We start from the raw sequence: 25,511 nt of genomic DNA on the forward strand, positions 1-25,511 counted from the left end.
ACTTCTGCATCATGTACTCATCCTGAACCTTGAGTTTCTCTATAAATATCAAGCAAATTCTTCTCCTTCTCTACACTGAGTTGCTGAAGCTTAAAGACAGCGGGCATGGCATGGTTAATATCAAATGGAGAGAGGAAGTCAAAGCTGGAGGTCTTTTCTCCTGTACGACCATCAGGGCAGGCAGCCAGCCATTGGTGTTCCATGGTGCACCCGGAGCAGGAACGTTGCATCAGATACCAACTTGCGATGGACAACAACTAGAGAGTGAAACTCGCTGACGAACACAGCGTAAGTCTGTGGCCATTTTGTGTCCACACATTTTTTGAAACGTCATACTTTCTGACGACAAAATGGCGGATGAATCCGAATGCTCAACTGGCAACACTAAAATTATTTTTTTAAACCAAAATTAAACGCTGAAAGTGAATATTTAACATTTTCATATTATAGTGGATTATAATGTCTGCATACTGCTAAACATGTAGGATTTCTCTGTCTTCTGTGTTTTGATAAATTACAGTCAGAGTTTGTCTTAAATTATTTTGTAACTACTTGCCCCTTCAAACGTTATATTGCTTTTTTATTTTCCCACACACGTCCTTCTCTGTCTCTTACCAATGGACATGTCGACAGATAGGGCTTACAGGATTATAGAGAGTGACCTGTGTGTCTTTAACATGAATGAGAGGAGAAGTGAAAGCGTGCCACAGCCACGACCGATGCTCCGAGCTACAGGAATACCGTGATAACAACAGAACTACTCTGACTAAAGGTCTCCGAATGTCAGTCACAAAGCAGAAAAAGAGTCTTTTTTTGTAAACTGAATAAACCCCGAAGTGAAGGTTCATAAAATGCACAGAAAATACAGTATTTGTTTACATCCTAGTCACACTTTTTCCCTGTGAAGTCATTTGTAATCTCTTTTACTCTTTTTAGTTGCTACTGAATACAAATGTAACCATCAGGAATATGTTTAACTATTAACGCTTCTTATTTTTTATGGCAGTCAGTTTGTTTCATCCTGATTTGTGATACTGATTTGTGATTTTTTTTTCACCAGCTTTAATCTAATTAGGCTACACATATATTTTTTACCACACATGTCCTTTGTCACATACAACCTGTGACAGTTTGTCTTATAGACTTAAAATGTACGACACCATACTGCTGCTACGGGTTTAAGATAATGGTTTAAAATAGGTTTCTCTGATCTTTTCTGTTATTTAGAGATTATGTTCAAAATATTCTTGTGATGACAAAAAGCATTTTCCGTGTGTGTGTGTTTTTTAGGCACATTATAATGCATAATTCACTGTTCACCATGTTGTAATTTCAGTTAATAAACTCTTTTTCAGCCTTGATTTCAGTTTTTTGAGTGTTATCACAGACTTAAACTGGGCGTAATTCAAGACGGTCAAATATCTTATGGGAAAGTGTAAACTTACCATTAGGGTTATTTATTGTTATCGTTGTTGTTATTATTATTTGTAAATATTTTTAGAATTTTTTTGTTTGTTTGTTTGTTTTGTTTGACTTGAATCATACATGCATCTTACTACCTTTACATACAGGATCAAAGTGCTAATAACTCTTACATTGTGTAATACTGAAAATATCTGCTCCAGTGTACTGGATTATCCAGTCCACCAGGCACATCCTGGTCCACCACCAGGACAAGGATATCCAGCTTCTCTCCCCCAGCTTGTCAAGATCCACAAAATACAAAATACTTTAAATTAAGTTTCATCTAACTTAGTTATTAGTTATCCATCATATAGGCAGTGGGTACATTTACTCAATGCTACAATTTTTAGGTACTTGTACTTTCCTTGAGTATTTCTTCTTTATATTATTTTATAATATTGTACTTTTTACTGTATTTATTACTTTGCAGATTCATATCATTAACAACAAAAATCAACTAATATTATTTATTGTTATAGGGCAGTAGGATATAAATTATAACTGGCCTCACATTTACCAGCTGCAACATTAAATTAATATACAACATTACTAATTACAATGCAATAATATTATATATTATTCTGAAATAGGCCATTCTACATCAGGAGTACTGTTATATTGCTACTTTTTCTAAAGTAAAAGGTTTGAATACTTTTTCCATCACTGTACATAGTGATAATGTACATCAGGATAATACATAACACATGTTAAATGTATAATTTTGTTAGAAATAAACTCACATTTTCCCGCGGGGAGCTGAAGTTTGCATCCAAACCTCCTGTTGGAGGCGCGTCACCGTTTCGCGCGACCCTGAACTGTAGTGAAGCTCGTGCACGAGTGTTCCTCGGCTAGCTTGCTGCAAGCTGAAAAACTTTGACGGTTTTTTTAAACAAATGTTTACAGTTTGTCATGATTATTTTGTTTTATCTGTGGACTGACTTAAGATTTGGAATGATAACAGTCACCCACATCAACCACAGAGGATTTTAGCTGGGCTAACGGTGAGTTTTTATAGTTTTCTTCACTATCTTGTTCAGTGTGGAGGTTCATTCATACCCAGGTTTCTTCTGTTTCCGGTCTGATAAACGTTGGGTGCACTTACTACAAAAGAAAAAGCTTTGTACTTCTCTTAAAGCGAATAACAAACGGGTTAAGTCGACTTTTGTTATTTCGTTTCTTCTGTTTGTTGTCAAAAGCTAAACCACAGCGGTGTTTGGTCACCATGGAGACGGAGCGTGAACGCGCACAGGGGCTTCTCAGTCACTCACACATACAGCAGGTCAAACTTCAAGACATGGATATTTGGATATAACTGAGTTTTTAAGAGCATCAACACCAACAATCGGTCATATAATGGTGATTTTTAACTTTAATACTCTAATCCAAAGTGACAAATCATTATTAGGATGTTCTTTGCAGCCCTAGAAAATCTATATTTTGACTGTTACACTAATTTTGTGTGTATTTTCTCACAATTTTAAGGCACTTGTTCTTTAATTTAGTTAATTTGCTACTTTATACTTTTACCTCACCTCATTTCAGATGCAAATAATATGACTTTTAACTCTAATACCTTCATCTGACATATATTATCTAATTATTTAATGGGACCATGTACAGTATTACAGTACAGTACAGTAACATAAACATAAACGATTACATTTGATGTACTGCACCAGAGTGAGCTTACAGCTACTTTTCATCTGCAGTCCCTTTCGACAAGTAAAACATATTACAGCACAATAACAAACAGTACAAAGCGAAAAAACACACAGGACACATAATACAAAATACAAAGTTACAAGAGGCAAATGTTTTCTGAGGTTCTGTAAAAGTTTTAGAAACACTGGACTAAATCATTTATTGGTTTATTGGGAAAACAATTGGCAGATAAATTGATCATGGCAATTAGCTGCAGCTCTTAATGTAGTCATATAGTCTATATTATAACACTGACAGAGCTGCATAACGAGTACTACCTTTGATACTTACTTACGTGTACTTTTTGTTGATAATATTTTCATATTTTAACTAAAGTTGACTGCAGGACTTTTACGTGTCATAGAGGCCACGTTATATTATTGCTGCTTACATAAAGGATCTGGATACTTCATTCATCACTGCTCGCTATGCTTCAAATGTTATTCATTGCAACCTACAGTTCATTTTCTATTCTGGCATATTGTTTTTTTTATTTCCAACAGTTTACCATCAGTGAGACACCCTGTAACCACTCACATTATGAAATCAAACCACTGAAGTCATTTGCAGGCTGTCTTGGCAAATGTCACACAGGCCTAAATGGCCTCCATGGAGAGAAAACATGATGTCTGCAGCCCATTCGTTCCACGGCGCAGTTCTGTGAGAAAGACGAGTGCTGAAATTGTCAGTGAAGCCAGACAGTCCCTGCGAGTGCCGTCCACCCAGCGACCGTTCACTCCCAGAGATGGACACAGGCAACTCTTTGGAAATAGCTCTGTCCGTGCAGACCGTGACAACAGGCCTCCATCCACCTTCAGGTTAGTCACAAACTCTACTTAAATCTTCTTTTTGTTTTGACGTTACGGCTCTCATGTAACTTGTAACTTAAACTAAGTAATGAGCCTTTTTTTTTACTTTACAGTCTTCATGCTCAAAATTTTGACGCTCCTGACTCCAGGCCAGGTTCAGGGACTCGCCTCTCTCCTCTGGATCATGTAAGCTATCTCTCTCTCTCTCTCTCTCTCTCTCTCTCTGTCTTGGTTCAAATATTATATTCTTTTAAATATATTTTAAATTCAAATTTAGGCACTGTTTGCTGCTCAAGTGCATATTTGCATTATGAACATTAACCAGGAAAACTGAAAAATAGGATTAGGCGTATACACGCCTCTGTACACCACCATGAAAGCTTATCTGGTTTTAATAAATTAGATTACAATGTTAATATGAGATCAAAAATATGAGTAAATGAGTAGTCAAATTAGGATCTCTTTATGGTCATAAGTAGTTACCATTACATGCCTCTGATATGTTTTTTTATATATATACTTTATTTATAGTTTACAAGATTTTTTTCTAAGACAGTAACATGACATGCAGGAGAAAAAAAGGCTGCCAGACAGTTCACAAGATAGTTATTCTGTTCAGACAACGTTATCGCAATATCAATATCCCCAAAACAAGGTAAAATTACATGAATAAATTAATCCAATCCAACACCGTACTATATAGTTATATAGCCAGATAAGTCAGAGTCCCTGTGGTTGTCAGGTGATGTGACACTGTGCCAAGAAAGGTCCCCATGTTTTCTCAAACCTATTTTGTGTATTGGGTTTGTACATACAGAGTTTTTCCATCTGTATAATGGACGGCATTTCTTTCAGCCAGTGTGCAAAAGGAGGATAAGTTTCTCAGCCACCACCATTCCTGTCCGCCAAGCCATCTGCACGTTGCGTGGTAGCTCAATAGTCATTACAGAGCATTCAAAGGTAGCCAGGTCATGGTTAGACTGAATGTCTTTGGAATAAGCTAGTGTAAGCCGCTCAAAGATTGCAGTCCAAAAACTATGCAGAGTTGGGCAGAACCAGAATAGATGCGCTAGTGATCCCTTAGCTGAACAACACAACATACAGGAGACACCGATGGAAAGATGCGGTTTAGTTTAGTTTTTGAGTAGTGTTGTCTATGAATCACCTTATATCGAATTAGCCTGTAGCGTGAGTTAATAGAACAAGAATGAACCTGGGACATTGCCTCTTCCCAGAACTCTAAAAATAGTAGTGGTAAAGCAGTTCACAAATTTCGATACCAGCTGGTTCGAGTCTGGAGGGAGTAAGAGATTTTCAAGAAAAGGATGAGTGGTAGGGTTGAATTCAAAGTGTGGGCAATTTTCCTTAGTGTAATGTCTGACTTGAAGATTTCGAAAGAAATGGGAATTTGGACGATTGTACTTAGTCCCTAATTGAGTAAAAGATGCAAATCTGCCATCAATGTACAGAATTAAAAATGTCTCTCTCCAGACCTTAAACACCCCATCTAGCAGTCCAGGTTTTAATGAATGATTTTGACATATTGCAGCATGAATGGAAACACTAGGATTCTGGCAGGACACCTTTATCTGACTCAGTATTCACAGAGAATGCTTTAGGGTAAAATTTTATTTAATTGACTTGTCTACCAGGGCAGAACCGGAAAATAGAAGGGCAGGAAGTGAAGAATTTTAATACACAGGCAGGTTTTGAAAAAGATAAAGAAACCTAGGGAGGCTCACCATTTTAATAGCGTTAACCCGTCCAATCGTGGATAAGGGCAGTGTCCTCCAGGACAGGAGACAATGGGTCCCCTTGGCGAACGCCACATTGCAAGGAAAACAGACTGGATTTATCCCCATTTGTGAGAATGAAGGGTTTTGGATCAGTGTATAATATTTTAACCCATTCTATAAATGTGTCACCAAATCCAGACCCCCTTAATGTCGCGATTAAATAGGGCCACTCTATTATATCGAGCGCTTTATGAGCATCTAAAGATAATATGGCAGCTTTGTCGTCCTTGCCATAGGTGGCATATAAAATATTGAGAATTTTGTGGACATTACAGAAGGAGTACCTGCCTGGGATAACACCAGTTTGGTCCGGGTGGATGATACTAGCTATATGCTTGCCCAAGCGGTTTTGTAATACTTTTGTGATTATTTTCAAGTTTTGTTTAGGAGAGCAATGGGCCTGTAACTGCCAGGGTCTGTTTCATCTTTATCTTTTTTTAATAAAACACAAATGTTTGCTTCACTTAAAGTGGATGGGAGCCTCTTGTTTTTAAATGTATCTTGAATCATTTGCAGCAAAATAGGAGCAAGGAGATCATGGAAGGCTTTGTAAAACTCTGGCCCAAAACCCGTCTGGTCCGGCCGCCTTTCCAGTAGGAAATGCTTTGATGGCTTCCTGTAACTCAAACAGCGTAAAATCCAAGTCTAAATTTTCCCTGAAAACTTCATCCAGCTGTGGGAACTGAAGCGAATCAAAAAACTGTTGAAAGGCTTCCTGTGTAGCTGTTGATTTAGAAGTGTAAATTTCAGAGTAGAACTCACTAAATCGTTTGTTGATATCCTTTAAGTCAGTTAGCATCAGACCAGATTTAGATTAAAATTTATAGATAGGCTCGTTTTGCTTGTTCTCCCTTTAACTGCCTAGCCAATAACTTCTGTGGTTTTGTCGCCAGGCTCAAAATGTCTCTGTTTAAGTTTTAGAAGAGTCTTGCCAATGTGTTCCCCTAAAATGTAACTGTATTCATATTTTAACTTAAGAATGTTATTATAATCCGTTTGGAGCAAAGAGATTTTATAAGCCTGTTCTGCCGCCAACAATTCCTTCTCAATCATGTCCAACCTGCCTGCAACCCGCTTGCCGCTGATATGTTTATGTGGTGCCAGAAGCCGAAGTTTCCAGTCCCCCACGAGGCTGGGGACCCATGCAAGGCCTTTCCCAAACCCCCCACTGACCCACTGGAAGTAAAGAGGGGGTTGGCAGTGGCACGGGCACGCCTCCTCAGGACTGGATCTCTCACCACGTTGCCTCCTGTAGAGGGACACACAGATGGTAAGGAAGGAAACACATATTGATGCAAGCCTGGATCAAGGGCAAAAAGACAGTAGATAAAAGAGTGTACTGAATGTATGTCGACATAGTAAAGTTATTACAGGATAGTCATCTAAGCTGTGCTTGCAATAAAATACTAAGAACAGACGGTTTTAGATTATGTTCAGTTCAGCCGTTGCATCACTGTAAATCTTCTGTCCAAGAGCAGTTTTCTAAAAGGGGAAATGAATGGAGCTATTCACATGCTGACATTACACCTGATTTACATTCTCTGTTGTTCTGGGCAAAAAAACGTTACTTACTGCCGCTGTTTGTGGAAAATTAGTACTGTCTCTCTCTGTCAAACCTTTTCTCACAAATCTGATAATAATAAACAGATGATGACGAAGAGGATTTGCATATCTTTGACCTGAATACGGTTACATACACAGTACAGTATGTGAGTGTGTACAAACTGACACGCTACTTTTAGCTGGTCAAACGTCATATACAGCATACTGCAGCAACCTGTAAATAACCTCTTGCCACATCCTTTCTATGTGTTAAGTGAAAGAGAGATTGAATCCATCCCCAGGACAAAAGCAGCTGTCAGCTAAACGACTCCCCGGTAGAGACCACACTGAGGGTCGCAGTGGTCCTCACAAACCTGGGCCACGCAGAACAGCAAGTGAAAGGTACGTTTTCTATCCCTCTGTTTGACTTGCAAGGTCTGTGCTTCTCTCTTGTCTGCACCCCCCCACCCTCTCCTGCACCCTCTTTTTAAGCAAAGTGACAGTATAACAATGGGTTGAAGATTTACAGGCACACAAAGGTTGCAGTGGTAGCCATTAGTAGATGGAGTTGATTGTGCCCTTTTTTGCCTTTCACCAAATCCTCCTTGTTTTTTTGCTTTTCCCTCTCTCTCTCTCTCTCTCTCTCGCTCTCTCAATAAGTCATATTCTCTGAGTTTTTTAATGTTTTTTTTTTTGTTCCTCTTTTGGTCCATAACATATCCAGACTACTGGGAAGAGAAAACTATAATAGGAAATACCTTAGTAAGGCATTCATCATTATAATTGTTTGTGTTTTCGCTTAAATGTCCAACTCATGGTCCAAATGTTAATAGGAAATAGAAACACAGGCCTGGAAACTGCTTTCGCTCTCAGATGAATTGTCTTTTGTACAAGAAGCAAACTTAAACCTAGAATAAATTACTAGTGTTTTTTAATCCAGTGGAAGAGTTGTTTACATCTGTAATATTTGGAAACATAGCATATAAGGAGTCATACATTTTTAATTATGATTGCTTGGACAACACACAAAATGCTGATATTCCATTTGCAAGGCTTGTTCCTTTAATTACAACTAAATTACCCCTGAACTTTTTCCAAAGCGAGTTGCTTTCAAAGCAACGATTTACTTGATCCGGAGCCAAAACCTCTTAGACACGTTCAGCTACCAGCGCTGACAGCTGAATATATGAAGTCAGTTAGACCAGCAAAGTGTCACTGACTAATAGATCGAACAAATTCTTCAAGGTGAGACACTCGACCCCATTTTCAACCCTCATACGTTACTGTACACTACGTCTTGGTCACAGTTAGATCCGGATTCTTGGAAATCTTCATTCCCAATTAAACTGCCTCTATCTGTCATTACAATCACGTGTCAGCTTTTACACCTTCCCAGTGCAAAGAGGCTAAAAGCTCTGCTTTTTTCTGCCGACCTCATCAGCTGTGTGTCAGCGCGAGGGGCATAATTCTGGGCTTGAGGTCAGGGGGGCTGTCGTTACAATCCATCCGCCTATTGATTGGGTGGGGCAGCTTGGGCTGTAGAGGGGGAACAGACCATAAAACACTTTTACAGGAAATCTGGGCTATTGCCGGCAGCACAACCTCCTAACCTCCTCCCTCACAAGCCAAGTGTGCACGCAATGTTTGTGTTACTTGTTGCTGACAAAGATAGCTCCCAAGAGATGAGACTGTGGTCAATTCATGATTTAAGAGGATAAGATTAAAGACTTCCCCTCCTTGATTAGTGTCAGGTCAGAGTTTTTGAAGTACTGTTCTTTGGTGTTGCAGTGAACTATATACTTGCATTAAACAGAGACCAACAGATTGAAAATCACAGAGACAGTCAAGCCAGAACTACACTGACTGCAAGTGGAAATAGACACAGCATAACAGATTAATGCGATGAGTTGGATGAGATATAAAGATAGGGGAGATTAGACATCCACTAGGTTCTTTTTCTCCAATAAGCCAGAGCTTTATAGCTTCAAATGGCTCTCTATTAGATTTGGGTGCCCATCTGGGCAAGGCTGGCAGCAGTATGTGTTGTGACTGCAGTGTACTGGCCAGGCCTAAGACAGGGATGAGGTCATGTCTCAGAGAATGCAGTATCACACAAAGAGGCCTTATTATCAGGCTCTTAATCCTATCATACAGAGCCAAAGCCCCCTCTCTGACATTCACTGCAACATGCCTCGGCCAGCACTCCTTCCTGCATATGCCCTGCATGCCAGCTTATACCAATCACTAAATTCCCATCAAAGTGAAAGTGTGCTCTATAGTAGCACCCGCATATTGTATATTAAGGCTACAGTAATCTCATCAAGCAGCGCCTTCTGGCGATGACATTTTTACAATATCAACGTACCCGTTTCTGCCTACCTGTCAGCAAGACTGGGAAATAAAGCACACTTAATATTCAATCCTTAGAGCTTTCGCTCCATTGTCACTGCAGGAGCTTCAGATAGTCCTGGCAACATAATAATGTTTGTTTTTGACATTAATGATTTGATGAAAGGTTGATTCACTCTTTTCTGTGAGATTTGTGCATTAATCTTGTAGGTGTAGCATTGGGCGTGATGACTCAATGCTGCTTGTGTTTATCTCTGTTTATTAATAATTATTTTCTCAGCTGGTCACGTAGCAATTAGTCACAAGACACTACCTGTAGTGTGTCACAGAAATGACTGTGGCACTGAGTCATTCCCTCTTTGTGTTCGAGAGGAATAGTGCAGACTTGACACTGACATGCAGAGAGTAAGATGCAACAGTGACATGCAGAGGGCAAGCCACAACACAGAGCATAGCATGACAGGGGGCGTGTTTTTGGGAGCACTTTACGGTTACTGCACAGAGGCGGTAAGTCTGGGGAGACAGCTCACAGTGACAAAGCATGAACAGCTTTAACCAAGCTACCCACAAAGCTCAGATCTTAGTTCCTGTCTGTTGGGTATTGCAGTTTGTGATGCACAACGGCACACGGGCCTGTACAGACACAAAGATTCACATGCTTACAGAAACTTACAAGCAGTCACGCACAAACATATAGACAAACACACACATATATATATCTGCACATATGTACACACACACTCTTTACAGATAACCGCACCTGCACAAGTCTCAACCTCTGCTGCAAGAGGGACACCTAGTGGCACGTGATGAAAATACACTTGTAGCCTTTTTGACGGAGTATAAAGTCAGCAACTTTTCATGGAGATTTATTCTCTTACACAACAGTTTTTTATTTAAATATTCTGCATTTCTTTCAACTCATAACCAAATGAGCCAAATATCCCAAAGTCAATTAAATTAGACTAAACAAGTCAGTATAATATAAATATGTCTCTCTCAAAAATCTGATGTAACCAGACTCTTTGTGTTTGTGTGCTTCTTTGTGCCAACAGTAGACTAATGCAGCCTGGTGATGACTCAGGAGTCAGACCCACAGAAAACAGAGCAGGACAGAGAACAGGTTTGTCCAGATATACCCAAAGCGCTTGACTGTTTGTTTGTTTTTTACACATTAAACATAAATGATACATTTTGTGTGATATTAAAAATATATAAAAAACCGTTTACTTCAAAAGTAACTTAATTTCTAAGATGACTAAAGCTAAGCAAGTATGCCCATATATTATAAGAAATGTTGTTTCACCAACATTATAGACACACTTCTCTTCAGTAACCGAACTCCCCTTCCTGAGTATGAAACTTTGATTGGGGTGTTGTTGCTAAGGGCCTAATTTCCACCATGAGAGGCAGCCAGCCAATAGCTGAGAGAGCTGTTGGTTTGGGCAACCACAGTTTCCTGCATCACACCAAGCAAAGGGGTATGCAAATGTTCAGCAGAAAAAAAGATGCATGGTGTGTGAGAGACTGCAGACATTTGCGTGCACAAACACACGCGTTTTGATCACACGTACATATTTCACATGCCCATGCACAGACAATTTTACATCAGCACAAAAACAGAAATTAGAGGAAGTGTAGCTGTGGATGGTGACCTTTCATTGTGGCATCAAACTTCCTGCTGTTTTATTTTAAGACAGTGAACTTGTGAACCACGCTTACCACTCATGTTTAGCGTCTGGGTTTTGAGGTGGTAATTGGCTAACTGCAGTTCTCTCTGCACATTTCAGAGCCTTGGAATGGAAACAACGCCACAAGCCCAGAGGAGGATGCAGAGTCACTGGTGTGGAATAATATGATTGCTCCTCTACTTCAACAACTAGAGAGTGTGGCTGCAGGTAGTGTGAGCGAAGCAATAAGAAAGAACTGTGAGAAAGTACAAACATGTGACAAATATATGATTTCTTTCCCTCACAATGTTTTTAATATTACATTTCTCTTTTGAGTTAGAGAAGCAAATCTAAAATGTAATGTGGTTACAGTAAAAAGTTATGCTTCTCTTATTACTGCCTCATTTCTGTGTTTCCACGTTTCATCTTTAACCACCATGTTGCGAAACAGATTTTTAGCATTTGCAGATAGTCATGCATGAAGTCTCACAAAATGAAAAAGCACTGTCATTTCGCCCAGCGAAGAAAGGCAAACAAGTCGTGTTATGTTTGGCATCCATACCGAATTGTCTTCCCCTGAAACTGCTGGTCTGGCAGCCGTGAAATCAAATCTATGGCTGTGAATATTTTAACACTCTACAAATTTTATGGAAAATTCATTCGAAAGATAAATATTAAATATTTATTGGACCAAGTGCCTTCTGGCTCATGCATAAAACACCTTTCAGATTCAGTGGGAAATTGCAGTGAAGTGTTGAGTGTGAGACAGCAGCCAACCTTTTATAGAAATGACCCAGCCCAGTTATTTGTGCAGGGAAAACATTTATTTTACCTCAAAAACAAGGAAAAGACTCCACCCTGCCTCTTCCTCTGTGTCAAGATTGTAGCTGCCTGTTGCAGAAATTGTTCCCCAGCGTTTGACCAACGAAGAGCTGCTTCTTAGAAAAGGAAGGGGAATGTTATTTTACTGCTGACCAATGTATTATTGATGTTGAGGCTTTGACCTCAAGTTTATCATGCAAATAACAAATGTACACCATGCAGTAGAGCCCAAGTGTATTGCACATCCATACCAAAATCATACATAAAACGTCGCTCATCTGTATTTATATGGATGCACACTTGCCAACACACACACAAGTGAGTGTTTTCATTTTGGGATGTTTGCTTTCTCTGTGAATATTTGAAATGCTGCCCTGAACTTGACATTATTATTTTTGTTTGCAAAATCCTGCGATGCCAGGCAGCTCTGAGGGCTCTGTGGACCGCCTGTGTGATTTGTGCGACGCTCTCTATGGTACCTTGGCAGAAGCAAACATGCTCGGTCGATGCTGTAAGAGGAGGTCGGGGATACTTCGAACACTGTTCCGCCTCATCGACCTCAACTCTGCCCAGCTCAACCTACACATTGCCAAGCTGTGCCTTGCTGTGAGTCGTCTGTGTCTGTCTGTGGGTGTGTGACTGTCAGCATGTCTGCCGATAAGCACCTGAGCGTTTAACACTAAAGTTTTTTTTTTTTTGCATTTTGCATTTTCTCTCCAGCTGTGTGTCAGTGGAAAAAACCTGCTCAACATCTGTAAGCTCATCTTCCAGATCAGCCGCAGTGAAAGCAACGACATCCTCTTCCAGAACAACTCCATCATAGGTGAACACTCTTCTAGGTTTGATCTAGATGAGGTTTCTGTTCAGTAGCAAGTTCTGTGGTTTAAAATATATGTGAGCAAAAAACATGAGGTCATACCAAGTCAATTTAAAGGAATGCAACGATAAATATTCTTTATGTCTGTTGGCCAGTTTACATTTTCCCACTGTTTTTGTTTATGTCTGGTATATACGTTGCTCCAAGAACATAATGTTCTCTGCTGGCTTAGAATACATTTCCCTGGTTGTTAACGTTTAATTTTTCTCTGTATCTAGACTCGTTTTTGGGGATTTTGAGCAACGAGGATGTGTCCGCATCTGGAGAAGCTCTGCTGTATTGTGTTGGGACTCTGAAGTTCCTCTCAGGAAACAGTGCAATCCTCAGACTCCTTTTGGACAAGAACTGCATTGGTGTAGCTCAAAAACTCATCCAGAGGCTCTGCACAACCGATGACACCAACTTCACTATAGCGGGCCACATTCTTGTACAGGTGTGTCACGGATTTAACACTGGTGGGACGGGTTGGGTAATGTTTTAAAGGATATTTTAGGTTTTCTTGGATATGTGGTGTACACCAAGAAATAGCAAAGAATACACATACTTTCTAACAGTTTTTCTATGCGAGTAAAAAAGTTGTACTAAATTAAAAGGAACACAATGTGAAATATTCTTCTTTATGTGTTTGTTGGCTGGTTTTCCCACTTTTAGACAAAAATGTTTTTGTTTATGTCTGCTATATAAGCTGTTCCAAGAACATAATGTTCTCTCCTCGCCACTTCAGGCTAAATCCTGCTTCACTCTTCCAAAAATGATTGCTGCTAACCGCATAAGTTGGCCCAAGCAAACATCTTGAGCCAGCGCTTCATTTGATATCTAACCCAAGTCATTACGCTTTTAGAGGAGGGAAATAAGCAGACCATGACTTTCCAGAACTTCCAGTGCTGCCGTACATTGGAAATGAACATTTCCCTCTTGTGATAGAATGATTTATGTCCATACTGAATAGTTTCCGGTCGCCCTGCTGTATGGCGTCCTGTACAGGCCAGCAGCCAGCTTTAATGAGCATATGACTAACATTGTATCCAAGCCACAGTAGCACACTGACACACAATACTGACCTAGATATAAAGGCTTACATGCAGTATTTAAGAGTTTGTATTGGTGTCCAACACTCACCCCTCCTTCTCTCTGTCTGACCTTTGACCCCTGTAGCTGACAGCGACCCTGAGGAACCTCGCAGATCACCCTGATTCCCGTCCACTCTTCATCTCCTTCTCTATACTACCAGAGCTCTGTGTGGTGCTGCGTCATCACCACAAAGACCAGGACATCTGCACCAACATTTCCAGAATATACAGGTATCACACATGCACGTCAATAACATTATATTGATACAACATGAAGGAACACCTCACTTCTGGTTTGGACTGTCTTATTTCTTTCTACTCCTCTTCGTAGCTCACACTGAATCCTCAGGCTCTTTCTAAATTCCCCATTTATTTCCAATTTGACATGTCATCTTTACAGTTGAAGCTCACAAAACAAGAGTCTCCAAAGAAATACTGTATTTATCAGATGGGATGTGATCACATGACAAAAACAAAAACAAAACATGGTCACTTTAAAGTTGTTTATGTTCAAAAACTGAACAAACCATATCAAAGTTGGAAATGGCAAAAGGAAAAGGAAACACGCAGTTCCTTGTATCAACAGGGATCATGTGATTCCGAGAATTGGACACTAGACGGATACACAGGTCTTTAATAGTAAGGTGCTTTTAACTCACACGTGTTCTTGACAAATAAAATGCTACAGTGCTAACAGTTTATAAAAAGCATTTCCAAGCATTCACTAATCCTACATAGGCTAATGTGGCTTATATGTCTGTATAAAACAGCTTAAAGGGGGACAGTGTAGCTTTTGTTGAACACCGGCCGATGTAGCCACAAGTCACAGTTGTGGGTTAATAGGCTGACTCACTTATGTCCGTTACATAGTCAGATCTACCTAAAGTTTGCCGTCATTAGCTGCCATGTTGAGGCTGTGACAGCAGATCCTCTGAGAATCCTAATGTGAGCACTAATGATATTATTATATTATACACACAAGAGGAATAGGTTGACATTTCTTACTTCAAAGGTTTCATAGTCTCACTTTGAAATATTTCACTCTATAATTGGAGACCTGAAATTTAGACACTAAACTGGAAGCTCCACCCTCATCACACATCACACTTATTCCCCTGATGAACTTCCTGCCTCTTACTTCAGAATAAATGCTGTGCAGCAGTGTGTGGTGGCCCTTGAGACAATGGTTCAATGTTAAACCAGACAGAGAGCTCAGTGACAGGCTCTTCATCATCTGAGTTTAATACAACCACCAAACAGAATGACACAAATGAATCCCCCCAAATGAACCCCCCATCTTCTTCATCCAGGTCCCAGTCTCCTGCTCTGGCACAGTGATGCACAAAATGAAACATTAAGAGCATGTGTGTGTTTTTCTAATATCACATATAAGGCAAATCTGTTCACTAGGTTTTAGTACTGATAAAGAACACTGCCTGAATATTGTTGCCCGAGGTAATGAAAGAATGAAAGGTAAATCCCATCCCAGGCTTATTTATCCATTAGGCATGTTGATTTAATATCTCCATATTTAGTCAGTGTAGTGGAGCAGTCAGTGAGTGGACGATCAGTGGTATTTGTTGTCCCTTCGCTCTCCTCAGTAAACTCTCCTCTTACTCGGAGTGCCGCCTCGCTCTGGCCCAGACCCCCGACTGCTACCAGCTATTTTTAGAACTGCTGAGCAAACATCATCAAAAACAGGTGAGTCCACCCGGCCTCCTCTTGTTTGTGCGTGTGCTCGACTCTGTGTATATTAGAGAGAAGTGAAGACAAGCTTTTCTAGTGTTCATGTAACTCCACTAAGCATGTTTACCCCTCGGAGCAAGTTGCTTGTGTGCATCAAGTCCATCAAGCACATTCACGGGACATTGTGTCCATCTGCACGTAGTGTTTTCTTCTCCTGTCTCTGCTCTGTTGTGTGTGTGTTTTGACATTCAATCATCCCAGGATGGCTGGATAATCAAGGAAAGGAAAGGGGGGAGGGAGGAAGGGAGGGAAGGAGGGTGAGTAGATACTAGATAGTAGAGGTGATACAGAGGTGGAGGGGTGGTGGAGCTTTGGCAATCAGACATGACTGGCAAGTGTGCTTAATCTCACATGAAATTAATACACCTACAAATACACACACTCGTCACTATGATATGTAATGTGCACCTAGTCCAGGGACAGCCCGTCCTGTCCTCATCCACCAATGTCATGGTGCCTTTAATGGGAGTCAAGAGTGTGTTCCTAGCTCTACTACTCTTCTTCTTGTTATTGAACAAGTAGAGTCGGGATACAAGGATGACGCACATGATGTCATTTGTTATCTCTTGTCTCTGTAGGTGTGTGACAACTCATTGAAAAGATAGGCTGATAGTCACAACTCACAAGTCTACAAGTCTCTAGGGGGAAGAGACAATAGTGCCACTAGACAGAGCAGGCAGCAGGTGGCTGCTGATCCTTTAGTATAATCTCATATCAAAATGTTTTTCATTTTCTTATCAGCTTACTGTAAATATACTATATTTATATGATATATGTACCACTATATTTTACTATAAAACTATTTTGATCACCCATAAGTTGTTACTTAATCTGTTTTCAAGTAAAACATCCTGATTCCTGCTCGAAAGTGAAGATTTTCTCTGCTCTGTATCACTGTAAGCTGAATATGTTTGGGTTTGGGATTGCTGATGAGACAAAATAAGACATTTGAAGATAATACGTTACTTTTTCTATATGTTCTGATAATTTACAGATAAAACTTTGAATTGATCATTTAGGAAAATCATCTGCAGACTAATAGATCCTGAACTAAATAATTTGTTGCATCTCTAACTTTAACTCATGTAATGAACAAGAATCAGGAACTAGTATAAAAACACTGATCTCAAAGCACTTTTATTGGCCTGCTTTCATTCTGAAAGTGAAATAATTGACAGATGCAAATTGACCACCACAGTACTCTCCTCCGCTCTCCCACAGGACCTCGTCGTGCGCCTTCTTTTCACCCTCGGGAACCTCACAGCCAAAAGCGACGAGGCCCGGCAGCAGCTCTTTCAGTGCGAGGGCTGCATGGGCACACTGCTGCAGCTGTACGACAGCTACCAGCGCAGAGACGACTCACCGCACACACCTACGCGGAAAGGTCCCCCTCCCCCCAACAGGCCTCCTGCACCTCCAGTGTGTGTGCAGGAGCATGACGATGTGCTGGTGAAGCTGGTCAGGGTGCTCGCAAACATGTGCATCCACCCGGTCGTAGGTCCAGCTCTGGCAACCAACACAGCCTGCATTCAGCTGCTGATGGAGACACTCGGTGAGCAGAGAGCAGGAGGACCTCATCCTCCTCGAGTCACTGTTTAACTAAATCATTTATGGCTGCAGCATCTCTAGATTTGTCCTTTTCAGCCATTTTATGTCTCTGTCGCACAAAGGAAACAGTGTGTGAAAATCTGGAGTTCTGATAAGTTTAAAAATAGCTGTTTGCTGCATTGTACGTACAGTAAGTATCTGCTAAGCACCCAACCACTTCCCTTGTGCTGGGAACAAGACATGACTTTGGTCGAAAACACACTCCTCATTTGTCTGTTCATTCCATCGCTCGCTTTCCTCTCAGAGCTCTCTGTTCGATACGCAGCACATCCTCTTTTGGTTTACTTGTTGTTTTTTTCTTTAAGAAGTCTGACAGAGCGAAGCGTTTCACTGCATGAGCAGGATGTTCTGTCACATCTCACAGCCGACTTGGTTTGCGTGTGTGAAATTCTCCCATGTGGTTAGATGGTTTCAGGACAGGTTGAGCTGATATGCAGGTGGGTGCAAAACTCTCGATTTCTCTGCTGCCTGCCTCCTACACACAACTTCACGGCAGTTTGGAGAGAAATTAAATACACAAAACAGAGGTCAAACTTGTGAAAAATAGAAGAAGAGTGTTTGATGCCACAGAGTAAGACGGGAAGTAAATGAACTAACTAGAGACAGAAACACAACACGTGCGAATGAAGGAGAGTGTGGTGGTCTGTGACAGCTGGAAACTGAAAACAAAATCTCAGTGGAGGATGAAAGAGCAGACTTGGCTGATCGATGTCCTGTTTTGTTCAAATTCATGACAGGCTGCGCTGCTTTACATTACCGAGTTTCGAGGGAGGGGCACAACAAAGCGGCATTTTCAGTCAGAACCAGAAACAGAATTCAGTGTGACACAAGCTGCTGGTTGACACCGACCGCAATATCCTCGATTTATGACTTAGCACACGACATCTGCTGCTATATCAGGAACAGGCTTGGTTTCCAAGCCGCTCACGGTGTCATAGCTGGTTGGATTGGGTCACACTGACCTTTCATACACCAAACCGATATCAGGCCAGAATTAACCACAGACAACAGTTTCTTTTATGATAATGTCACAGTGTCACATTAGTGTGGGCGAGCTGTAATATGCAAAAAGGCTGACAACCTTCAGGTGCCAACTGTTTTTCTGCATCTGTTTGTCTTTAAACCACGCCAAGAACATTCAGTTCTGTTCAGTATCTATAAATTGTCATGCAGTTTACACAATCCATGTTGCAGTTGCTTTATGGATTAATAATCTACCTTTACTTTATTTCATCAGCATAAAATGACCTGAATGACCTTGACACTGGTTAGTCATTATCATGGAGAGAGCATGTATCCTTTATAAGTTGGATTTATCATTTCTCCGATTACGTTGAGCTTGTTGTTTGAACTCTCCAGCCATCAGAACTTTTTTATGTTCTCCCCATGTCTGCTCCCGCTGTCCAAAGATATGCAGGTTAATGACTAACTTTCCCTATATGTGTAAATGTGAGCATGAATGGTTGTTTGTCTCTCTCTGTCAGCCCTGTGAAGAACTGTGCAGGGTGTAATCCACCTTTCACCCAATGTTTGGCTCCAAATGATAACTGGATAAAGATAATTGATGGGAAATTATGTCATCAGAAAGAGGGTCAACTCACAGAAATGAATGGGGCATATTTCAGGAGTGTGAAAGCCTGTTCCTTTGACCGTCCAGTGCGGATGCTCCCTTTATTATCTTAAAAACAACAGTCATAACTTAAGGTTACTCTTATTGACGATTGTTTTTCTGTGCCGTGTTTTTCTTCTGTGTGCATGACACAGAGCTGAGGTCTGTGCAGGAAAGCGAGGAGCTATTGGTGAATGTGGCTGCCACCATCAACAACATGTCTTTCTACCAGGAGGACAGCTCTGTCCTCAGGCTCAGTCGACTCACCATCGCAAAGTGTAAGAGCCTTCATGTTCAAACATGTTTTTTTTGTTTTTTTTCCCTGTGCTCACTCTCTCTTTGTGCTTCAGTGATGTTGAAGTTGGTGCTCAGCTCCAGTATGGACGCCATGCTTGAGGCCACCCGTGTATATGGAAATTTGTCACAGTCCAAGGATGTACGGAACTTTATTATGCAAAACAAAGGTATGTGATGGACACAAACACCAACAGACACACACATGTGACTATCCTCATTTCATATTTTGTTTAAACCTTACACTACACACTGACTTTTGCAGGAAAACTCTTCAAAGCCCAATAATGTGCAGACAGAATCCAAAAAAGTCTTATCTAAAGATGCATTCATCATATCATCCAAGAACATAACTGTACAGAAGTACCCAGATACAGACTTTGCAGTACAGCATGCACCTCTGCGTACTGCTGTGTCATGTTTAGGATGGACTTATCTCCAAGCCCAGATACAGTCAGCATAAACATGCCTGCTGACTCTGGTGATAGCGGCTCTCTTATCTTTGCCCTGCTTTGTCTTTGTCCGCTCCCTCACACTGTCATCTTTCTCCCCTCTCTCTCTCTCTCTCTCTCTCTCTTCTCTCAGTACACCAGTTTGTAGTGACGCTGCTTGACTCGAAAAGCACTGAGATGTGTTTTTCAGCCTGCGGGGTCCTCACCAACCTGGCTCTGGACCCTCCAAACAGGGTCAGTCTCTCACTAGAGGGGGCCGCTGTCAAGTAAGGACTAACACACTTAAAGAGTACATCTTTGGTGAAGGTGATTGTGACAATATAGTTAAAAGCATCTTGGTGCTCATAACTCACAGCAAAAAACAAATAACTGATACATTATTTAGAGATATTGTTATGATTACTGTGTAATGTTTGTGCCAGTGGGTTAGATTTGGCAGCTAGATCAGGCCATAAAAAGCTCTGTGGTGAGTGAGAAAGTGATTTGACTGTATGAAGCTACAAACAGCAGCTTAAACCAGGCTAACCTGACTGTGTCCGAAAGTAACACAGTTCAGCGCCTCTAAAACTCACTGACACTGAACTTTTTTAGCTTGATCTGTACAGAAAAACCGAAGTGTGAAAACCTGTGGTTTTAGAGGTGGTTATTTGCAGTGCTATTACCTTTGAACAGAGCCAGGCTCACTGTTTCTCCTTTCCAGAGAGAGAGATGACAGTGTACCAATCTTGTAATCTAACTCTTGGCGAGAAAACAGACCCTGTTTCACTTATTTCCCAAAATGTTGATCTTCTCCTTTGCTGGCAAACTGAACTAAAGTTTGGCAAACGTAGCTTTGCCACAGAGTAAACAGGGTTTTTTGGGGAAATATGGTTTTCATTTTGACAAACATGAGCAACAACAACTCCACTGAACAAGATGCTACTAATCATGTCAACCTTAATGTTATTTATTCACAGTAGTTACACAAAGTTATGATTACAGTCAGTTTAGATTCATTTGTTCATTTTTTAAACTTTTTTTAACTTAAAGTGGAACAAATTCTGGGACCTCCTATCTATGATGTAAGCTCACCACTTCCAAAAGTGAGCAATGCTTGAACATTTAAGTTCTTATTTCCCCTTTACACGCACACACATGTGTGATGTCTGTCCAATGAAGTGGAGTTAATACCCACAAACCTGCCGGTCATGTGAATCCCTCTCCCTCGAGTCATATGATGTATGAGGTGTGTGTGTGTGTGTGAGCAGGCTTGTGGACTGTCTGAAAGACTTGGGACCAGGTGATTGGCAGCTGGCGGGCCAGGTTTGTCAGGCGCTGTGGAACATGATCGGCAGCGGCGGTGGCGGCGGCTCAGAGAAGCTGATGGACACGCAGGAGAAGGAGTCACTGCTGGAGATTCTCATTACATACCTAGGTCGGTGCACAGTGTTGTTAGTAACGCTTACATAACAGGGGAGGGAGTGATAGCTTGGAAGAACATCAGAGACACACACATGGTCCATGGTCACATCTAGGAGCAAAACAAACCCGAAACTTTTCACAACCCTCCCCTGTCTGTTGTTTTTAAATCATTCTTTAGATGAAGAAGAGGCTCTGAAGTGCATAGAAAATGAAGATTTGAGGGACTACCACAGGGCATGCTGGGAGTTGGAGTTCCAACCTGTCGCTCAAAAACTGATGAAGACGCTTCAACCTTCAGACCGGGCAGCCTCACAACACACCAAGACGTGGAGTTAAGAACTTCATGTCAGAGACACCTTAGCATTTTTTTAAACTTTAGCCTACATTATAATATAAATAATATATTGTAAACACTCCAGTGGGTTTTTAATGTAGCTGTAAATGTTTGTAGTTTGAGAAAGCAGGTGAGGTCAACTTTGTCAAAACACCTTTTATAAACATCTCAGACCGTTATTAAAGCATAAATCACTCCTCCACTGTCATCCATGTGCTCAAGTGCGTCATAATTTTGCTAAATTATGGCCAAATACTCAAAAATTATTTCTTCTAGTTGACTATAGATGCTGTTTTTCAGGAGGCATAACTACAAACTTTTAACCTCCAGTTTTAAGGCTAACATTTGTCAGCGTTTCATATTCAAAACAACAGATTTTAGATGGCTAATTAAAGGTAATTATGAAACTATAAGAAGCAGACAGAATCTGTGTTACGTAGCAGAAACATACTCATGTGGATTTTTTTTCTCAATTCTGTTTTCTAAATATTTGCATTTTCATTTTCTCGGCCTTATCAACATCACATTTTTTATTTTTTAAGTTTGTAGCACTCTTTTTTTTCACTTTTTATGCACTTTAATTCCCATGAAGCTTGTATAGGCTTTAACGTCTGGGTATCTTCACATATACAGGGATAATTTAATACAAGCTCTTTGCACATTTATATAACAGACTTGAACTGTTTTGTAAATCCACTGTGTTGTAAAAGTTTGTTTATGATGAAGTCTTGAGAACAGATGGCTAACCTGGAATTTACCTCATAAGGAAATATTTTATTGTCTGTTGATTGTGTGACATTGGAACTTGTACATAATAAAGCTGAAGCGAGTGGAAAACATTTTTGCTTCTCAAAGCCTTTATTGTTACACAGATATGGGTCCAGGCAGTGCTTACAAGTTACACCAAGTAGCCTAAAGTACAGCATTTCAAAAATCACATCGTTATTACACCGAAACAAATCAGAAACGGCACTTAATGTAAAAACCCTCTGTGTCAGCTCCCCCAAGTTTTCACACAACAGTGACCTTAAACAACCACAAGACAAGCTGATGTTTCAAAAACCTCTAAACAACTCATTAGCCAGAGCGAGTAATAAACATTGTTCTCTACATAGAATTCATCAGGTTGATATGAAAGACAAGTTGGCTGGCTGATATCAAATGTTTCCGATTCCATGTAGCCACCGAGCTGTGAAGGCAGTTTGGTCAGTGGGGATAACACTGAGTTTCTCCTGGTGTGATTGTGAATTGACAGACAGGCCTCTGTGGCCTCGATGGGAAAGACCCTGAAGTTCAGACCAGCCACACCGGGGAAAGTGAAGGATTTTTCCCAGCGGCGTGGAGGCAAACAGGAGAGAGAGAAAGAGAGAGTGTCCTACAAGGACCCCCCGTCCTTCTCTTATCACGATCCAAATGTGGGTCAGGAGCAAAGAGAAACTTTGACCTGGACCACACCACAGGAACAGGGTCCATTATCTGGCTCCCTGTGAGTCATTCAGTTCTCAAGCTTGAACAGTAAAATTAAATTCACATGAAAGTCCCTGGACTGTACTGATGACCAACTGAACTATTCCCCTGAGCTCAGCTTACTGTTGATGAAGTCAGCCTTTATTATCAAACAGCTGAGTGTACTTTGGACCATGAGGCGATGTCTTTTCATGAGTCATCTTTTGCATAAAAGCATTCAAATATGCTTACATAATTACCGTGGGTTATTTGACTTCCTACACTTGTGCGACTGCAGCGGGTGGAAGTGAGCTGATGGCAATACTGATTGTGCTATGACTTGTTTGATTCCTGAATAGTGTAGGCCTCCTCCGCATCGAATACAAACGCTTTGATGAAGCAGTGAAATCAAATCTTTTTAGGAGAGAACTACGAATGATACACAACAATTCAATATCATAGTTTATTTTTTTCAGATTTTTTTCATATATTTTCGTATAAAAAAAAAAAAAAAAGGTGTCAGTAACTGACATCAGTCAGAAGTTTGAAAAAACAAAACAAAAAACCTCCACTTCCTCTCAAACCACTTCCAAATGTACCATTCTTTTATCATCATCAGCCTCCTCTTCCTCATCGAGATATCACTCATTCATCTGTCTGATTCTCTCAATCCACCCTCAGAAGAATGCAGTACTTAAAACTGGTTTTAGTAAACAAAAAACAAAAAGAGCAGAGGCTTTACACCTCTGTGCAAAATTAAAAAAAAGAAAAAAAAGCTGCTTTTGCACTGGTTAGACTTCCCCAGCAGGGAAATAAGCACAGCTACAACCTTTTGCGTTCAACAACTGTCAACCGCAGTCGGCCCTGTGTGGGCGAACCGGGTCCCCGAGCAAAAAAAGGGAACGCGGCAGCCCGGAAAGAGTCTCTGCTCATCAAAGAGCACTTCTTATATGTTTTCTAGAGAAAAACAGAAGAGGTATTCATTTACTGGTAAAATTCACAATCCAAAAGCTTTGAAAGTGTTAGGGTGACCAGGCAACTGGGATAAGCGGAAGACAGATAAGGTGTGGTTAGGGCAACCGGAAGCAAATCCCTCCTGGAAAACCTGGTTTCTAACTTTCTTTTTGATTAGCTTTTTTTTTTTTTTTTTTTATATATCTTTTTGTTTTCCCATTACCAGAACAATAAAAGACATCATCATCATCATCAAGAACAACAAATGATAAACAGTTATCTCACAAAAACAGAGCTACATCAGAAGCAAGAAGTCTTTCCTTCAAAGTGCCTTGCTTTTTTTTTTTCTTTTCTTTTTTGACACATGAAATTCAAAGACAATTTTTTTTTTTATCCATCATTTCTGTGAAACACACACACACACACACACGCAGGCGCATAACATCCACACCTCAGTCATCATGAATACAAGAACTCATCCACTCGTGTACAGTCAAAAAAAAAAAAAAAAGGGCTCAGACAGTGTTCTTTGAGTTTCTCTCCACGCCTCTCTACTTTTCACACACTCCTTGGATTAGCTTACATTGACATTTGAGATTTGGGGTTTGGGGGCAGGACAAAAAGGGGAGAGAAAGGGAGGGGGTAATGCAGTGGATTTTTAATGGATAGGGGCTTAAAGGGATATAATGAGGGGGTGGGTTGGGTGATTTGGGGATCAATATGATCCCGCTGAATACGACATGGGAGCAGCAGCATCAGCACGTATGCACACTGTGCTGGATAGTTCAGGCACACGTAAAAAAAAAAGAAAAAAAAAAAAAGTTAATGCTTCCATCTCCAGTTACCACGAACAGCAACCACAACGACATCCACTTCCCTTAATACAAAAAAAAAAAATATTAAAGAAACTAAACAAATATAACAGTGATGACAGAATCAAAGTGCAGACTGTTTCTGGCTGCACAGCTTTTCTTGGGGGATTTTTTTTTTTTTTCCTCGGTGGGTCTTCACACTACCAGGAGACAGAAGAGATTGGCAAAAAAAATAAAAAATAAAAAATAAAATCGTTGTTGCATGCTGGAATACTGAAACGTTGTCCTGGATGCCTCCGGTGTCAGTGCTCAGGCCATCGGCACAAACTCCCTCCCCCCCCTCACAGCAGAGCAGGAGTTTGCTCCAGGCTGCTCTCTCTTGGTCAGTTTTGGCACTGCAGGCAACAAGAACTGAGTTTGTGTATCCACTTGTAGTTTGAGATGACTTTCTTCAACAGTTCTTTTCTTTCATTTGTTCTGATCCTCTTCTCGACATCCATCCAACAAGCTCGATCACAACTCAGGGCTTTTTTTTTCCCCCCCTCACATCTTTTCCACATTTTTGTTTGATTTTTTTTGTTTTCTCTTTTTTTTTCTTGAAGTGTCCCAAAGTGAGCAACAACAACGACAGTAAAAAGACAACAATAAAAATGCCAAAAGCACTTCATGTCATGTAGCGGGTGATCGCTCTCAGAGCGTATAACAGTTCTGCTTGCATTCGCGCTTCCATAAGAAGCAGATTAACGTGAACCTGT

At 40.6% G+C, this 25,511-nt stretch overlaps 2 protein-coding genes across 3 annotated transcripts in view; one reads left to right on the forward strand and one right to left on the reverse strand.

The window, feature by feature from the left end:
- Positions 1-2,218: 2,218 nt before the first annotated feature.
- armc2 (armadillo repeat containing 2) lies at positions 2,219-24,751 on the forward strand. The gene is made up of 18 exons (XM_027284285.1): positions 2,219-2,465; positions 3,669-3,983; positions 4,088-4,160; positions 6,875-7,040; positions 7,588-7,738; positions 10,717-10,784; positions 11,452-11,559; positions 12,575-12,759; positions 12,874-12,976; positions 13,249-13,463; positions 14,186-14,331; positions 15,702-15,801; positions 17,068-17,398; positions 19,219-19,341; positions 19,414-19,527; positions 19,943-20,075; positions 21,057-21,223; positions 21,389-24,751. The coding sequence occupies exons 2-18, from the start codon at positions 3,766-3,768 to the stop codon at positions 21,544-21,546; spliced, it is 2,559 nt and encodes an 852-aa protein (XP_027140086.1). The 5' UTR covers positions 2,219-2,465; positions 3,669-3,765; the 3' UTR covers positions 21,547-24,751.
- Positions 23,440-25,511, reverse strand: part of sesn1 (sestrin 1) — a 53,873-nt gene continuing 51,801 nt past the window's right edge. For both annotated transcript variants that reach the window (XM_027283994.1, XM_027283993.1), the window contains one exon: positions 23,440-25,507. In XM_027283994.1, the coding sequence (XP_027139795.1) occupies positions 25,421-25,507 (87 nt within the window). In that variant the 3' untranslated portion in view covers positions 23,440-25,420. The remainder of the gene's footprint in view (positions 25,508-25,511) is intronic.

The sequence above is a fragment of the Larimichthys crocea genome, chromosome XI (assembly GCF_000972845.2).
Source record: "Larimichthys crocea isolate SSNF chromosome XI, L_crocea_2.0, whole genome shotgun sequence".
NCBI lineage: Eukaryota > Metazoa > Chordata > Actinopteri > Sciaenidae > Larimichthys > Larimichthys crocea.